At 43.6% G+C, this 19,151-nt stretch overlaps 1 protein-coding gene across 2 annotated transcripts in view; it reads right to left on the bottom strand.

The window, feature by feature from the left end:
- The window catches only part of esr2b (estrogen receptor 2b), a 29,790-nt gene that overhangs the window by 1,268 nt on the left and 9,371 nt on the right, over positions 1-19,151 (bottom strand). Inside the window, exons 1-8 of one of the 2 annotated variants that reach the window (XM_066679578.1) lie at positions 18,561-18,801; positions 12,235-12,678; positions 11,650-11,843; positions 6,933-7,049; positions 6,246-6,584; positions 3,912-4,050; positions 618-751; positions 123-300 (exon numbers count right to left, since the gene is read on the bottom strand). In XM_066679578.1, the coding sequence (XP_066535675.1) occupies positions 123-300; positions 618-751; positions 3,912-4,050; positions 6,246-6,584; positions 6,933-7,049; positions 11,650-11,843; positions 12,235-12,596 (1,463 nt within the window). In that variant the 5' untranslated portion in view covers positions 12,597-12,678; positions 18,561-18,801. Of the gene's footprint in view, positions 1-122; positions 301-617; positions 752-3,911; positions 4,051-6,245; positions 6,585-6,932; positions 7,050-11,649; positions 11,844-12,234; positions 12,679-18,560; positions 18,802-19,151 lie in introns of those variants that run through there. The other variant, XM_066679577.1, reaches the window with a different exon arrangement.

Below are 19,151 nucleotides of genomic sequence, written 5' to 3'. Positions count from 1 at the left end.
ATGGCATCAAATCCTCACAGAAGTAATAGAACATGACTATCTTTACGTATGTAGACGTATATCATCTCTGTTTTTGTCCGTCAGCAACAGTGTGTCAATGCAACCCCCTCTTGCTTCAGTACCTGAGATGGCGGATATGTGAGAGCAGCATTAGCAGGTGAGCGAGGCGAGCGGACTGCTGCTGTGGAGAAAGTCCTGTTCTGGAGATGGCCCAGACCAGAGCGTCCGTTACCGTGTCCAGCAAACGCAGCAACTTGGATCTGCTCTCCAACTCTGGTTCAGCCTCCGGGGACGTCATGTCTGAGACGAATACACACAGAGATGTGGCAAATGTGTTCTGTACACAGCTTTACGTCATCCACACTTTTTTCTACGTGAAGCACGTCACAGAACGTGGACCAACTCACTAACAACACAGAGTCGCAGATTTTAATCGCAGAGTGGATGATCATTTACACGGCTGTTATTCCTCTATCAACTGATTTTTAAAGATTACTTTACCGTTCAATCAACGCTGGTTTCTAATCTGATTAATTAATGAGTGTGTGAATGTGTTATATTAGTCATATTATTAATGAACTATTAGTCTGCGTGTAATAAAGGTGACTCAGACGTACTGGAGTTGAGCAGAATGAGCGCTTTGAGACAGACGTATTCTTCTTTCTGCAGCTTCAGCTCTCTGAACCTGGAGGAACCCGCCAGCAGCATGTCAAAGATCTCCATAATCCCCTCCACACAGCTCCCTTCATCCCTGAGAGAGAGAGAGAGAGAAGGAGAGAGAGAGAGGCAGAGTGAGAGAGAGAGAGAGAGAGAGAGAGAGAGACAGAGAGAGAGAGACAGAGAGTGAGAGACAGAGAGACAGAGAGAGAGACAGAGAGAGACAGAAACAGAGAGAGAGAGAGAGAGAGTGAGAGAGAGAGAGAGAGAGAGAGAGAGAGACAGAAACAGAGAGAGAGAGAGACAGAGAGAGAGAGACAGAGAGTGAGAGACAGAGAGACAGAGAGAGAGACAGAGAGAGACAGAAACAGAGAGAGAGAGAGAGAGAGTGAGAGAGAGAGAGAGAGAGAGAGAGAGAGAGACAGAAACAGAGAGAGAGAGAGACAGGGACAGAGAGAGACAAAAAGAGGTAAAGATTTGTTCTTTTGTGAGAATGGACATTTTTTGCAATATCTTTACTTAGCGCTGGGCAATTAATCAAAAAATAATCGAAATCGACATTCAGAACCGCTAATCGACATAATCCGGCTTATATTGATTATGTCAAATTTTGCCTTTTGTTTTTAAATTCTGTCATGTTCCCAATGTGTGATCCTGTGCTGTCCGTTTAAAACCACACGACCACATTGTAGTCAAGTGATTCAGCCACAGGGAAGCACCTCGGAGGAGAACCTAAACGCTGAGGTCGACCGAGCGACTCGAGCAGTTCATTACAAAGAAAGACACAGTGACTGTGGATTGGACGTGTTTTGCTTTGACTTTAATCAAAGATGACATTGAACAAAAAGAAGTCAAATGTAAACACTGAGACCAAAGCACACACATCACACACCAAATATAAACAGTGCTCAACAAACGAGAGGAACAAGCTCCTAGCAACATTAGAAAAAATATCCCATATTTAATACTGGAGCGTACTGGAGGCACTGAACTGTAAAAACTAATTTATCATTCGTTAATCGTAACCGTGGTCAAATGTACAGTTATGTACTCATCAATAACATGATACTGATCTGCGCTCATATTGCCCAGCGCTACCGTTACTGTAGTCAATCAACATGATTTTAAAGTTATGTTTACACACACTTTACTATGAAATATTTCTATTTATTAGCTGTGTTTTAAAAGAAACAATATAAAATGTGCTGCAAATATTGCACAGACCAAATGTTATGTTGTATAAAGTGCTTAAAGGTGTTGTATAAAGAATGTGTTGACATTTAGTGAATGAACACTCTAACCTGTGGTGTCCACACTTTTGCACATGACTGTATCTGAAGTGTAGAGATATTGCTGTAATATATCCACTGACCTCCAAGTGTTATTGAAAAGCCTCAGAATAAAATACACATACGTGTGCACACACACACACACACTGTACTGCGTTTTACAACTCACGCTCGCTGTTACCTGAGTAAGAGCCATGGAAAATAAGCCTGTTATGGGAACATGCCACGCTCACTTAAGACCTTACTGATAATCACAATGGACAACTAATACTCAATGTCCCAACACACACACACACACACACACACACACACACACACACATTAATTTAGGCTAGAGCCTGTCCTCTCAAATTTGAAGCGTGTGCGTTCTGGAACCTATTTACCTGGTTCCTCAACAGCAATTGTATAATAAAGTGCTGCCGCTTTTTAGAAATCCACTCCCTAAACCATGTGAACTGGAGAGTCAAGCTCCACAGCAGGACCAATCACAATCTCTATTTCAGCTATTGTCAGGACAACGGAGAGTCAAACTCGAAGGCTGCAGCTCGTTAATCCACTCACATCTCTTACTGAGTGGTTCACAGTAAAGTGAATGCACTTCTTCACAGGTGTTTCTCAAAGTGTGGACTGTCTCACACACACACACACACACACACACACACACACACACATATACACACACATATACACACAAACACAAATATATACACACATATACAGACACATACACACATATATACACACATATATATACACACACATACATATACACACATATACACACACATATACACACAAACATATACACACATATACAGACACATACAGACACATATACACACAAACATATACACACATATACAGACATATACAGACACATACACACACATATATACACACATATATATATATACACACACACACACATACACACACAAACACAAATATATACACACATATACAGACACATACACACACATATATATATACACACATATATATACACACACACAAACAAATATACACACATATACAGACACATACACACACATATATATACACACACATACATATATACACACACACATACACACACAAACACAAATATATACACACATATACAGACACATACACACATATATACACACATATATATACACACACATACACACACACACACACACACAAACACAAATATATACACACATATACAGACACATACACACACATATATACACACACACACACACATATACACACAAACACAAATATATACACACATATACAGACACATACACACACATATATACACACACACACACACACACATATACACACACAAACACAAATATATACACACATATACAGACACATACACACACATATATATACACACACACACACACACACATATATATACACACACACACACACACACACACACACCTATTATTAGGAGTTTCAGGTATAAAGCTGGAATTCTCCATAAAGGAAATGAATGGGATTCTGAAGGACTGCTGCTATCACACCTTTGGTGTAAAGTAAACAATTTAAAACCTGATACATTTTTTCCTGCGCACAATTATCCACAGAACGTTACTGGATCCTCTAACGTTCAAGATTTTTAAGAGGTTGAATTATGAATAATTTCACATCTATGACGCGGGGACCTAACACTGCACTGAAATGACATCGCTGGAATCAAGTCTACTATTATACCATTATACTCCTAGTATTCAATCTATTATTCATCAGCTCCGGGAACTATAGCTGCCAACAGCAGAGTGACTTCCCCACTTGATGGTTTGTTTGGGGTGAAGTTGCTAGCCACATTGTTAAAGTGTCATTTCTCAAGCAGCAAAATTCATAACCACTAATGATCTCATTATTCAAGTTTCTAATAATATTCAGAGCTTCATCCCATAGATATTGGCTTGTGAAGGAAGTGAGAACTTGAGCAGATACCTGCTGAGTTTCAGGTCTGGGGAGAAGATGAGATTTCCCGGATGATCCACAGATCTCCACATAAGGCCCAGCATTAGCACCTCCAGCCAGCAGCACCCCAGCAGCTGCACCTGGAGAGGCAGGTTCAGCTCCACAAAACCTGCACAGGAGACCATGGGGCAGGATTAGTGTATGACCAAATATATATGGTCACCACATTCAGCCTGTGCTGTGTCTGATCCACTCATATCCGTGTGGGTTCCCCTGGGTGCTCCAGTTTCCTCCCACAGGGTAGGTGTCCACAGATATGAGCGTGTGTGTGTGAGTGTTTGGAGCCCTGTCCAGGGTGTGTTCCTGCCTCGCTCTCCAGACCCACCACGACCCTGACCAGAATAGAGCTGTTGATGTAATGGACAACACGTGTAAAATAAATGAGCTCATTTTAAAGTTATGGCAGATGATGGACAGTGGTATCGTGTAGAACAGTGAAGAACAAAGATAAAATGGATGAAATCTTGGTCTACGGAGGTACACTTTCCACACCTGCATATTTCTGCACTACTCAGCCATGTCCTGATACAACTCTATTACCACATCAATCTGGCTTCAATCAGTGAGAGTCATTTCAGCCAATTTCAGCTCTCAAACCATGTCCACTCACATTCACAAAGCATCTGAAGAATAAATCTTCTTCCCCAGTCAAAAAATTGGTCATTTCTGAAAACTGACAGGCGTAAAATTGCTTCTAGTTTTGTTCTGTGGGGTTGAGGTGATTTATCTAAAGAAGCACTGGGAATCACACTGCTGTAATTAGCATCATGCAACACAATGTAGAAAGTTGCTGTTGCACACAGTTTGAATCATCACCGTGGAGGACCTGCCTATCAGCATAAGGCCACATTGCTCAATGCCATGTGTGGGCTATCGGGGTATAAACTCCCCCCAGCATTGTGTTAGGGAGCAGTGGATCTGTGCTTTCTGGAGATCACTGAGTTTCATCTAACGTCTGAGAGTAGATGTGTGTGCTAACGTTACAGGAGCAGGTCAATTGCTTAATGGAAGCTGATAAAGAGTGAATTGATTTTTCAAAGTATGCAGAAATATACACTACTACTACTATGTATGCAAAAAATGTTGGACAGTAAAGATGACTTCAAAAATAACGGAGTTAACAACAATGTGGAGTAAACATTAATAAACGAAAGAAAGTCAGTATTGTATGTGACGGCAATTTTCTTTTCTTTTTATTCTTAAATATTAGCCCTAGGTACAGTTTATTCCGTTTTAAAAAGAAATTAGATAGTAGTTTTACTGAGCATCTTGAAGAATCTGCCACAGAGCTTTTAAGAATTGTATCGTCACACTTCGTTTTTCTTGCAAAAACTCAGGGGCCTTTATTGTGTTTTTTTTTATTGAAGGTACCCTCTTTAATACGTTGCTTTCTTTACAGACATACATTTTTTGTAACATGAATATTATTATTATTATTATTGGTGAGGTAAACTTAAAAAAAAGTGTGGTGTGTTCTCTCTGCGTCTGCGTGGGTTTCCTCCGGGTGACTGTCTGTGAGGAGTTGGTGTGTTCTCCCTGTGTCTGCGTGGGTTTCCTCCAGGTGACTGTCTGTGAGGAGTGTGGTGTGTTCTCTCTGTGTCTGCGTGGGTTTCCTCAGGGTAACTGTCTGTGAGGAGTGTGGTGTGTTCTCCCTGTGTCTGTGTGGGTTTCCTCGGGGCGACTGTCTAAAGGTGGGTGGTGTGTTCTCCCTGTGTCTGCGTGGGTGTCCTCGGGGTGACTGTCTGTGAGGAGTGTGGTGTGTTCTCCCTGGGTCTGCGTGGGTTTCCTCCAGGTGACTGTCTGTGAGGAGTGTGGTGTGTTCTCCCTGTGTCTGCGTGGGTTTCCTCCGGGTGACTGTCTGTGAGGAGTGTGGTGTGTTCTCCCTGTGTCTGCGTGGGTTTCCTCGGGGTGACTGTCTGTGAGGAGTGTGGTGTGTTCTCCCTGTGTCTGCGTGGGTTTCCTCCGGGTGCTCTGGTTTCCTCCGGGTGCTCTGGTTTCCTCCCACAGTCCAAAAACACATGTTGGTAGGTGGATTGGCGACTCAAAAGTGTGAGTGTGTGAGTGAATGTGTGTGTGTCTGTGTTGCCCTGTGAAGGACTGGTGCCCCCTCCAGGGTGTATTCCTGCCTTGCGCCCAATGATTCCAGGTAAGCTCTGGACCCACCGCGACCCTGAACTGGATAAGGGTTACAGATAATGAATGAATGAATGAATTTGTATTCAGAAAATTAGGGTGCCTAAGACTTTTGGACAGTACTGTACATTTAATTTTTGCACAAAAATGTACAACCACCCAGAGACTGACCTGGTATTTTCTTGGCCCAGCTGATCATGAAGACAAGCTCTTTATCAGCGAGGTTTGTGAGGGACATCATCACACCACTCTCGGTGTAGGGTTTCTTCATCTGCTGTTTGAGGTAAATCTGGGGTGGCTCTGCATCCAGCATGCAGTGGACCAGCTGCTCGGGGGACATGCAGAACCTTCTACCATCAGACCCCTGAGGGAAGAAGCTGAGATGGAGTTGGGGCTGCTGACGCCTCTGCGAATGACCTCTGAGCCTCACGTCCGTGCCAGCTCCATCCCGAATGTGTGGAGCCCGACGGTGGCGAGCTCCTCGATAACTACATCGCTCTCTTCTGACACCTAGAGGTCACAATGCACAATCGCTAAAAGTCTTCATTTAAAACTATAAATAAAGAAACAATAAAGAAAGCCTCATCCACATTTTACAGTGGGATGCAGCAGCAGGGAGACAGCTCACTAGCTGATGAAAACGTAATTTGCTTTTTAATTTGTGTGTGTGTGTGTTTGCTTTCTACTTCAAAAGAATGAGAAAGACTAGGAAAAATGCTAAATTCTGCAGAGCTCTGGCCTGGAACGACCCCAGTTTGACTCCCATTGTCTATCAGCATAGAATGTTGGTCTAAATTTAATCAATGCAAAACCTGTCATCAGCAATGATAGAATAAAAGTAAACCAAGGCCAACATACCACACTTCATCATGCCCACTTCGTAACACTTGCGTAGTCGGCAGGACTGGCAGCTTTTGCGGCGGTTTTTGTCGATTGTGCACTGGTTGGTGGCTGGACAGATGTAGTCATTGTGACCTGAAACATACACCGAATATTAAGCTTACACACACTCTACTAATAACAACACACGTACACACTTCATTTACTGCTAAAAATCCTTATACTGCACTTCTACACACTACCAGTAGGAGCTCCACCTCCCTAGCTTCACTATACACAGTCGGTCCAGAAGTATTTCAAATGTAATGCAATGTTCACAGCTGTGTTCAGGGGCATTCAAATATGAATCTTTTAGGTCACGCTGAGGGCTAGGACTCCCTCAATCACACACTTTGTGGCCACGAACTTGGGAGCATGAAGAGAAGCGATTAAAAGCGTTCATTTTATTCCTCAAACATATCATTTGTAGTGGAAATAGTATTGCACACGTTGCGGTGGCATAAGCACTACATAGTATCCGGAGATGGACAGGGAGCATGTCGCTGATGGTGCCTTCCGGCACGACTTCCTGGAGAATTGCAGACGCCTTGTAGGTTGCAACCGCGGGCGTTCCTTTTCTCCCGAGGCTTTCAGACGCAGCCGTCGGAGCTGGTGGCGTTCTGAAGGTCTCTGCGGGGATTCGTCGTCGACGCCGATCTGCCGCCTTGTGAGAGACAGTCCATGCAGGTCTCTCCTGGGGCCTCATCTCAGAAGGTCATTCTGAGGGTGCGTGCGGCCGTCTTCTTCGTCGTTGTCTTCTTCGGTCCGGAGGCGTTGTTGTCCTTTTGAGGGTCAGAGGTCTAAGCTTTCCTTCATGCTCTGGGTGTGGCGTTGAAATCTCGCTAGGGTTGAACTATAGCTTTTCTTAACCTGTAGTTTCTATCTGGATCACGCTTTAAAGGCCCAAGACTGTTGAAGAAAGCCATGAGTCTGACGCCTGCAGAGTAATTTCAAAAAACCCTGGGTCATTTTACTCTTTAGCCTTGAAAAAGACTAAAAGAGGAAATGCCACAAGTGTCTGGAGCCTTGAGGTGAAGAGTCGAACAGCGGAGAAAAAGGGGAAGAAGCCTGTGTCGTTTGGCGCCACAGGTTTTTAACCAGAGTTTAAAAAACCCGCCCCAAATACCCGATTCGTCCTCAACAAGGGAGAATTGGAGCATTTCTTGCTCCTGATTGGCTGTTTCCTGTACTTTGGTAGTGGCATCACATAGAATTTATGACCCTTGACAAGACAAAGACTTGAAGACAATTCCTGACCATCCCAGGATTCTGAATGATGCTTTTGCAATATAAAAGATCAGATGCTAACACAAAGTAATATCATTAAGACAACCATGTTCTACATAACTATTAAGCAACTACACACATAGTATGTGGCTACCTCGGTTCTACATAAACTCATCTAAACAAAAATGACTTTAAACACATGTAAATTAATCCCAGCCATTTTGATTGATTGCTGTGCCCATATACAACCTCTTTTCCATGTAAGAACTTTGGGATGTTTGAGTCTTTTAGAGTTAACAGTCTTTAAAAAGGTGTAAGAGGGCATTGTGAGTTTCAATCAAGTTTGAGTCTCTGTCTCTCTCTGCATTTTGCAAAGATTCTCCTCTTGACCCTGGGACCTTGGGTCGTAAACGTCCTGGAGTGAGGTTTTACGAGCCTGCTCTGGATGCTAATCTCACATTCCGATCTTGATTGGGGATGCCTTTGAAAACTAGCGAAAGCCCGGGTATTTAAAATCACATCTTCAGAAAGTCAAAATTTCTTATTTCTTAATACACATTCATCATATCCACTACACATTCCACCTTAAAAGACACTGAGCCTCTGAATGTAAACAAACCAGAGAGAAAAGCAGTAGATTTGCCTTTAAGGCAAAAAAAAATGAATATTCCTTAACGACAAAGTCACCTGAACTTAACCAAACCATGCAGGCTTTTCTCTTGAAGGACCCACAAACAGAAACTGAAGGCAGCAGCCATAATGTTTTGGCAAAGCTTCTGAAGGGAGGACGCTCAGTTTGAGCCCACAACCCTGGAGCTGTGTGACAGAGACAATGCTTGTTGCTCTACTGTGCCACATGCTGTAATTATTAAACAATTAATGCAATATATCCTATCAAACCTATTGAGACAGAGCTGAAATTCTACACTTCAATCTCATCTTGAATTATTAGTTTCAAATCCATTGTGGTGGTGAACAGAGGATCACTTAAGAAAACTGACTATGAGAAACTGTAGCTCATCTACTGCTGGAGTTTATCAACGCTTCTCTACATGATTCATCATTCATTTATGGTCTGTAACCACTTATCCACTTCAGGGTCATGGTGGTTCTGGAGTCTATCCGGAATCACTGGGCGCAAGGTGGGGACAATTTTGAGTCACCAATCCACCTACCAATGTGTGTTTTTGGACTGTGGGAGGAAACCGAAGCACCCGGAGGAAACCCACGCAGACACAGGGAGAACACACCACACTCCTCACAGACAGTCACCCGGAGAAAACCCATGCAGACACAGGGAGAACACACCACACTCCTCACAGACAGTCACCCAGAGGAAACCCACGCGGACACAGGGAGAACACACCACACTCCTCACAGACAGTCACTCGGAGGAAACCCACGCGGACACAGGGAGAACACACCACACTCCTTACAGACAGTCACTCGGAGGAAACCCACGCGGACACAGGGAGAACACACCACACTCCTCACAGACAGTCACTCGGAGGAAACCCACGCGGACACAGGGAGAACACACCACACTCCTCACAGACAGTCACCCGGAGGAAACCCACAAAGACACAGGGAGAACACAACAACTCCTCACAGACAGTCACCCGGAAGAAACCCCCACGGACACAGGGAGAACACACCAACTCCTCACAGACAGTCACCCGGAGGAAACCCACACAGACACGGGGAGAACACACCAACTCCTCACAGACAGTCACCCAGAGGAAACCCACGCAGACACAGAGAGAACACACCACACTCCTCACAGACAGTCACCCGGAGGAAACCCACACAGACACAGGGAGAACACACCACACTCCTCACAGATAGTCACCCGGAGGAAACCCACACAGACACAGGGAGAACACACCAACTCCTCACAGACAGTCACCCGGAGGAAACCCACACAGACACAGGGAGAACACACCAACTCCTCACAGACAGTCACCCGGAGGAAACCCACACAGACACAGGGAGAACACACCAACTCCTCACAGACAGTCACCCGGAGGAAACCCACACAGACACAGGGAGAACACACCAACTCCTCACAGACAGTCACCCGGAGGAAACCCACGCGGACACAGGGAAAACACACCACACTCCTCACAGACAGTCACCCAGAGCGGGACATGAACCCACAACCTCCAGGTCCCTGGAGCTGTGTGACTGTGACTCATGATTCAACACAGTTCAGATATTATTGTTACAGTGTGTGCACGTGTATGACACCCTGTTTTTTTATTTTACACACATCAGAATGACCACTAGGTTAAGAGGTGTCCACCAGCCAAAACTATCCAGAAATGAGTGGCTGTGTGGTCAGAAAACAACATTAATGTAGAACACAATGTGCATTAACAGATTAGCTTTGGTCCCTAATTTTACACTAGGAAAGAGAAGCTAAAAGAGAAGGGATTCCAACCAGTGGGCAGTGAGATTAGAGGAGCCACGTAGCCGACCAGATGAACATAAAAGAAGGCAAGATACTAAAAGATGAAGGTCATTTCATCGCTGTGTTTTCTATTTATGAGAAGCTTGAATTCTCAACAAAACACATGTGGGCAGTAAACTCTCAGGAGAGAACAAAGTGCACTGACCTTGGCTTCTCTGGGATCTGTGATTATAATGTGTGTGTGTTCTCACTACCATGGATAATTTGAATGTGGAGTCTCAGTTTTGGTGTGTTGTCTGTCAAAAGCATTCTAAATGACAAAATAAATATTATAAAATCTCCCTCACACACACACACACACACACACACACACACACACACACACACACACACACACACGGAGCATTGGGCAGTAAGCCACAGCTCCCAGGGAGCAGTTGGGTGTTAGGTGCCTTCCTCAAGGGCACTTCAAACATGAATACTGAAGAGAGGAGAAGGCACTGTTCCTTCACTCCCTTCATCTCTTCTTTTCCAATGCATTAAAAAAAAAGCAGTAAACAAATTTAAGAGCAACATAAAATGAAGCAAACATGTTTTTAGCAGCACTTTTTGCACATTCACAGCTCATTCTGATCTGTGTGAGCTGACTGTGCTGCTCCGTCTCTGGAGCAAACGAGCCACGTTGAGGGAGATGTGTCTCTGGGAGTAGAGCAGCTTCAGAGAGAGAGTTGTGTCTCCCGGTCACGGTCAGTCCTGGTGTTCTAACGAGTCGCTACCGGCAATTATCTTCTATAAAAAGTAGCTAAGGTTTGAATAAAAGTCGCTAAAACTAGCGGCAAAATCTGTAATGCAGGCAGAGGAGACAAAGCGCTGTGGGGTGCACACTGCCCCCCTGTGGCACTCATTGGAAATACAGCTCTTATTTTAAAAAACTGCTTCTTAAAGTACCGGTACTCATTATATGGGCATTGTACTGTTTTTAATGACAAATTATTGAGATACTTTTCTAGTATCAGTATACCGTATAACACTGGTCAAGACTGTGAACGCTGCTTTTACCTTGAATACTCCTCTTGAAGAAAGCCTTGCAGCCCTCACATGACCACACGCCGTAGTGATAACCAGACGCGTAATCACTACACACCACACAGAAATGAAGATCAGATTTAGTGATAACTCCCAAAGAAGAGTCCAGGACTCCATCAACTTCCTCCACCTGCTTCCCCAGCAACTTCATATGAGGGAGTAAAGAACTGCAGAGAGAGAGAGAGAGAGAGAGAGAGAAGGAGAGAGAGAGAAAGAGAAGGAGAGAAAGAGAAGGAGAGAGAGAAAGAGAAGGAGAGAGAGAAAGAGAGAGAAAGAAAGAGAAAGAGAGAAAGAGAGAAAAAAGAGAAAGAGAGAGAGAGAGAAAGAGAAAGAGAGAAAGAGAAAGAGAGAGAGAGAGAAAGAAAGAGAGAAAGAAAGAGAGAAAGAAAGAGAGAGAAAGAGAGAGAGAGAGAGAGAGAGAGAGAGAGAGAGAGAGAGAGGGTAGTTGAGTTTAACATTGCTTCTCTCTATTTCATTTTTTAAAAAACTAAAATAATGCACTTGAATAAGACACTTCTGTGTGGAATGGCACACACATGTACAGTAGAATAACCTCACCTGCTGTGCCTTGGTGTGTGGGGCTTTGACTCCGACCAGGCAGCATGTGTGTGTGGCTCTCCATAGACCAGCTGTGGTGGGCAGTGCAGAGTGTGTGTGTGTGCGCTGTGCGATGGCCAGAAGAGTGAGGGGCTGAGAGGGGGTCCCACAATTGGGTTGTCCGAGACTGGGGGTCCAAGGGCAAGCGATCCAGGGCCAAATTCAGTGTCTGCAAATGGAGACGGGATACACACAGTCCCTCGGTCGAGGGGAGAGGGGTAGAGAGCAGGAAAGTGCCCTGGGCCATCTTCCTGCTCAGAAACCTTTGGTAACTGCAGGACAGTGGGTGTGGGGTCAGTGGCAAGATGAGGAGAAGAGTTCATCGTTAGGGGCAGAAGTCCAGGCAGAAATATCCAGGCTTAGGAGGCAGCATCCATCACCAGCACTGACAAGTCCAAGAGATTGCTAAACAACCAGAAGAAAATAAAAAAACATTAGCAAAAGAGCACAGTAGAATATATAAACATAGTAAGGCTTCTTGGCAATAAATCTTTTACCGTTGAAAAGCTTGTTAATGTCCCTTTTAAATGGTGCCACATTTGTAAAGAACATGCATTTGTGGAATGAGTGATAGAGCTGAGTATGTGGGTTGCACCCATCAGCTTATTCTGCCATTGACTCGCTTGGTGTGTGGTGGACTGGATGATTGAAGTTTGAAGAAACAAGATATAATGGCATTTTATTAATTTAACAAACAGGAGCCTCAGTAGCGTGTGGAAGAACCACACAAAGCCACAACAGCTTCCATCTCCTCCTCATGCTGGTCACCAGCCTGGTCACACACTGCTGTTGGATGGCATCCCAGTCTTCAACCAGCATTTGTCACAAGTCAGACAATGTGGTTGTGTTGGTCACTCCGGCACGAACAGCACGCCCAAGCTGATCCCACAAGTGTTCAATAGGGTTGAGGTCAGGACGCTGGCAGGCCGTTCCATCCTCTCCACTCCCACATTCTGGAGGTAGTCTCTGATAGACCCTGCTCTGTGGGAGGCAGGTGTCGTCATCTTTGAGGATAGAGTTCGGTCCCAGACTGTGGAGATAATGGTTGCAGAAATTCATCTTGATATTTCTCTTCAATGACATTACGTCCAATAATGACAAGCCTTATTTGTCCAGTGAGGGAGATGCCGCCCCACACCATCACACTGCAGCACACAATCAGCATAGCGTTCTCCGCGTATTCTCCACACTTTGCCTCCTGGCAACCTGATGAGACCGGAGATTGGCTGCGTGCAGTCTGGTCCATATTGTTTGAGCCGTCGGCCATATTGTCCTGCAAACCTTGACTGCAAATCTGTAGAAGACCACAAATCTAAGTGCTGACAGGTGAGGAAGCGTTCTTCATAGGATGTCGTCTTCTTGGGACTCCCACTTCACGGCCCGTCTGACATCCCAGGTTATGTGTGTTACGACCCAGTCTAGGGTTGAGCCGTAACAGAATGAGGTGATGTGTTGGATTAATATATATGAAGAGAATAACTGTAACAGATGTAAATGGTGAAACAAAAAGGACACAAACGGAAACACAGAATGAACAATGAATAGAATATATATTGTAAATGTGATATGTACAATGTAACCAAACACCAGTGAACTCCAGGATGGCCTTTAGCCGACAAAAACAACCACCAAACACCCCTCTTAACTGACCCACAAACAGCTCTAACTTACCTAAGTGTAAACAAAAGGAAACAAAAGACAACACCTTACCTTCCTCCCTGTCTATACACAAAAACACACACAAAACCCACTCCCAAAACAAACGGCAGCCAACCCTACTCTGGTGAAATATATACACAGTGTTACAATAATTTACAAAAGATAGATCTAGCATCAGTTAATCAAAAAGGGGCAAACACAAACTCGTAGTCGAAGTAGGAATGGATCAAAGTCAAAACCAGGCAAACAGAATTCAAGATACACAATACAAATCACAGCACAAAACAAAAGCTTCCTAACATCGTACACAGACACGTATTTATGACTCCCGCCGAGATGACGTAGACGGAGTGGTGACAGACACAACATGGACTGGATAGTGGACCGGACTCTGGACGATGAACAAACACACGAACTGGAACTTGGAATGAACTCTAGATGGGTGAACAAACATGGACTGGAACAGATTGCAGAACCTATACATTTACAGAGATAGTGAGAGAGAGAAAACACACACATACACAGCGCAGCGTAACATATGGAACTTGGCCGACAATTTGGAGACGTTACTAGGGCTCACTCCAAATAATGCCACAACCCAGTTTTGGCGGAACACCAGCTTAAAGTTGTCCTATCGAGATCAGTCTAACATGGCATGCTATTCTTGGGGCAGACACCTACTGTCCACTGTAGCAGGGCCCATGCTCACAGGTGCTGCCAATAAGGTCCAATCAGGTGGGGGTTACCAGAAGCTCAAACAAGTGTCAATAGCAACAGCAAAATAAGCGATTGGATTTGGCAAATTTTTCATGGGCGCAACCCACATTATCAGCTCTACTACTCATCCCACAAATGCATGTTCTTTACAAATGTGGCACCATTTTAAAGAAAGATTTATTGGCTTTCCAAAAAAATCAATGATAAAAATCATTGTTACAACTAAAGAATAATCTACCAAACACAAATTTCCTTACTTTTTACATCAACATCACCAACTTTGGAGACAACTGACTGGCACAAGCTTTTTGTGCAAATTATGCTGCAAAAGGAAGTGTTATAACACAACAAATTGGTCCTAGTGTGATGCCAACACCTTATGCCAAAGATCAGGACGCCACAGTACCTCTTAGCGGCATCAAAACACCAGGATACATGGGAGAAACACAGAGGTGTAAATCGCAAATCACTACACACTCCCTATGTAGTGCATTAGGCAAGTCATGAAATTGCTGAATCTTAACAGTGAATTATATATATATTAAAATCTAGTGCTAGCTGCATGTACACTGGAGTTTAATGACTTCTGTACTTCACTATTGAGGGAGTGAGTGGGTATTTACATTTCAGACACAAAATGTGAGATTTTCATGAAGACGGAAGGTCAAAAAACGCAACAAAAACCTTTGCTTTTAAAAAATAAACTGATCGTTGTGGACACAGATTCAACCTTGTTCCATTCAGGATTTCTGAACCTTCATGATTTCCAGCGAACCGCCCTGGTTTTTAAACTACCATGGATAATTTGAATGTGGAGTCTCAGTTTTGGTGTGTTGTCTGTCAAAAGCATTCTAAACGACAAAATAAATCTTATAAAAATCATGCACAAACACAAACACATGCTGTAAACCTTCTTTTGAACATTCATGCTTTCTAGAGAACACTAGATCCTCAGAGAGATGTATTATTTCAAGCAAAAGTTCATAAACTACCAGGCATTTTTTTGTTATTTCATTCTATTCACACACCCCTGACAAGTGAATTTTGGGTACTTCAATACATGCCCATTTGTATGATCTCTATATGTTACAAGTCCATGGACCTAAATTCTCCACAACCAGTGAGGAACTGCTGGATAGAGGTATAATATCCTGCAACACTGAACCTTGGAGCAGCGAAACTGCAATCTCAGGACTGATGGGGCTCCCTCCATTACCTCTGGGATGAGATGGAGAGGTGTTTGGGATCCAAACGTAATCATCCATCATCAGTACCTGACCTCCCTATTGTTGTCAGGTCTGAATGCAATTGAATTCTCACAGCAATGCTGCAATGTTCTGACATCTACTATAAAGCCTTCCAAGAAGAGTAGGAGCTGAGCTGTGGCATAAAGGGGATGAATGTCCTACTAATAACCTTTCTTTTGGACAAATATGAATGTTCTTTGTTAAATGTTCTCTGTGTGTCAACACAATGTAAGAATGAATGTGTTTGAAATGTACTGCCTGTGATCAAGACTACTACTTCCACTACTTCCAAAGTTATATTTTAAAGTATAACTTTACATTATAAGATCGCTCCATTTTGCCTCGATGAAGCAGTAATGGACCGGCGGCCATTAAAGAGACGCAGTAAATTTTAAAAAATTTCTCGGTAAATGCAGTTTTTATGCATCTGAACTTCAGTGTAACTGAGCCTAGGTCGTCTTATCCTCCAAAAAGTTTCCGCACAAGGTTGCGCTGCTCTCTCCTGCAAAAGCTGTCCCACTAGACAGCATAACTGGTCCAAAACAGATTTATTTCACCACGCTGACAGCTCCAACTGCAGACTGTCAGTGATCAAGAGTCCAGTTTTCGATCCGGACACAATCAGCCTGCTCCAACTGCACAGAAACCGGTTCTCAAGATGAATTCATTCATATATTTTTCTCCTAATAACAGATGTAGTCCATTAGCGAAAGCATCTTTGATGTCTGAAGTACATTGGAAGCATAGGAAGGGCACAAATCATGAAATTTATAACAAGCAGCGACATGCGTTGTTGTCTCAAACTGGGTGGAGTTGTTCAGTAAAATCGAATGGATTTCATTAAGCAGTTTCTGACCTGGTAATAGTTATTTAAAAAAACTAAATACACTTATTGGGCAGCACAGTGGTGCAGCAGGTAGTGCCGCAGTCACACAGCTCCAGGGGCCTGGAGGTTGTGGGTTTGATTCCCGCTCCAGGTGACTGTCTGTGAGGAGTGTGGTATGTTCTCCCTGTGCCTGCGTGGGTTTCCTCCGGGTGACTGTCTGTGAAGAGTGTGGTGTGTTCTCCCTGTGTCTGCGTGGGTTTCCTCCGGGTGACTGTCTGTGAGGAGTGTGGTGTGTTCTCCCTGTGTCTGCGTGGGTTTCCTCCGGGTGACTGTCTGTGAGGAGTGTGGTGTGTTCTCTCTGTGTCTGCGTGGGTTTCCTCCGGGGTGCTCCGGTTTCCTCCCACAGTCCAAAAACACACGTTGGTAGGTGGATTGGTGACTCAAAAAAAGTGTCCGTAGGTGTGAGTGTGTGAGTGAATGTGTGTATGTCTGTGTTGCCCTGTGCAGGACTGGTGCCCCCTCCAGGGTGTATTCCCACTCTGGACCCACCGCGACCCTGAACTGGATAAGGGTTACAGATAATGAATGAATGAATGAATGAATGAATGAAATACACTCATTAATTTCCAGTAACTGGTTCATTTTGTTCAGGGAATCACTGAGCATAAGGCAGGAGCACATCCTAAATGGGGCGCCAGTCCATCAAAAGTCTCACACACTCACTCTTATGGACATTTTTCTTCACACCCAGTCCACCTACCAACGTGTGAGTTTGGAGTGAGGGAGGAAAGGAACCCCGAGCCTCCTCACAGGCAGTCACCCAATGTGGGGTGTGAACCCAGGACCCCAAGATCCTGGAGCTGTGCATCAGTGACACTAGCTGTGCCACCAAACAGCAGGAGCAGATCTTATTAAAGCCTGGGTTTTGAAATAAAAATCAAAAACGAGATCCCATTAATGTCTTAATGTAGTTTTTCCTCGACAACAATGAGATCAGATGGAAAAACAAAGGCGACTTTAGCATAAGCTTCCTGTTCCACAAATGTCTCACCATCACTCCAGAGGACAGACACTGTTCCACAGCTCAATGATTTATAGCCCTTTTGTGGACTGTTGTATTAAAACAGTGATTTAAGGCTCAAATGCAGCTGCTTCAGAGAATTTCACTTGATTTCCAGCTTTTTTTTTTAATGCAGGATTGATTTCAGTGGGACCCAGGTGGGCTGCCTATATTAGATAAATAACCCATCCTGGTACCATCAGTGACTGGGTCCATATGAGGGGCCAACAGTAACTCGTAGATAAAATTTACTGGTCCCCAGAAAGGCTGGCTATAGAGGCCCATGGCTGTGATGGCTGGGTAATTAGAAGAGATGTCTACAAACATTCAGACATATGGTGTAGGCACATTAACCTCGTAGCTGCAGCACAAACGTGACATGGCTGAAGTGTGGGGAAAGCAGTGGAGTTCCGAGGGAATTGCAATCATTTATTTTATTTTTTTTAATTCACCATTTGTCCATCACCGGACTACTGTTTACTTCAGATGTAGACCATCACTGTAAATCCATTATTTCCTATAATTTTACAGTACATTTAATTCAAATGTCATTAGGAGGAAAGACCAAGACACCAAATACAAAAAGAAAAAAAAATTTCTGTGCCAAAGTTCTCACTGTATGTTTTGCATAACAGTGTCAATAAAGACGGACTCAGAGACTGAGAATTTTCAGCAGAGCCAGAGTCAACAAAGACGAGAGAGAGAGAGAGAGAACACACTGAACTAGATTCATCTCAGCCAGGGATGAAAAAACAGGACAAAATCTGAACAAATCTACCTTAAAACAATATCCTACAGGTGCAGGGGCAGCTTTTCAGTCGTTCCTGCCAGAATGTGTCCAATTGCAGATGGTTTGGAATGTCTCTTTTGGAGTCTGTTCTTCTGGGAACCTTTAAATCATTACACTAAAGTGATTCACTGGCACAAGACACGATCAGAAGTTTGAATTTTTGTTTTGCAATTGAGCTACAAAGATTCTATATCTAACAAACAATGGAATCTAATATTTAATCATTATTTAACAAGATGCTAACTGCACGTCTAAACTTGACTTTGGATTTGGGATTTCTGATCTCAGCAGTCAGTAGAAGTAAAGAATTACATATGTACATTTAAATGAGATTTACAGTAGATCAGTCAAACAGAAAACATAGCTAGTAGATGGTAAAATCCTAACAGTGACCAAATGTTATACTGCATATGTATCAAAGTTATCCCTTATTATTATCACTATCTGACTAGCATGGTGCTAACATAACTGGCCTACATGGTCATATATTTTTCCCATAACAAACTGAATTCATGTAGGTCATGATTACAACAGTGTCTTTTGCTGCTAATATTGTTCGTAGCTTTGCTAAAATTAATC

This window comes from Hoplias malabaricus, chromosome 8 (assembly GCF_029633855.1).
Source record: "Hoplias malabaricus isolate fHopMal1 chromosome 8, fHopMal1.hap1, whole genome shotgun sequence".
Lineage (NCBI taxonomy): Eukaryota > Metazoa > Chordata > Actinopteri > Characiformes > Erythrinidae > Hoplias > Hoplias malabaricus.
Note: the sequence above shows the minus strand (reverse complement) of the source record. Positions and strands in the feature narration are given on the sequence as shown.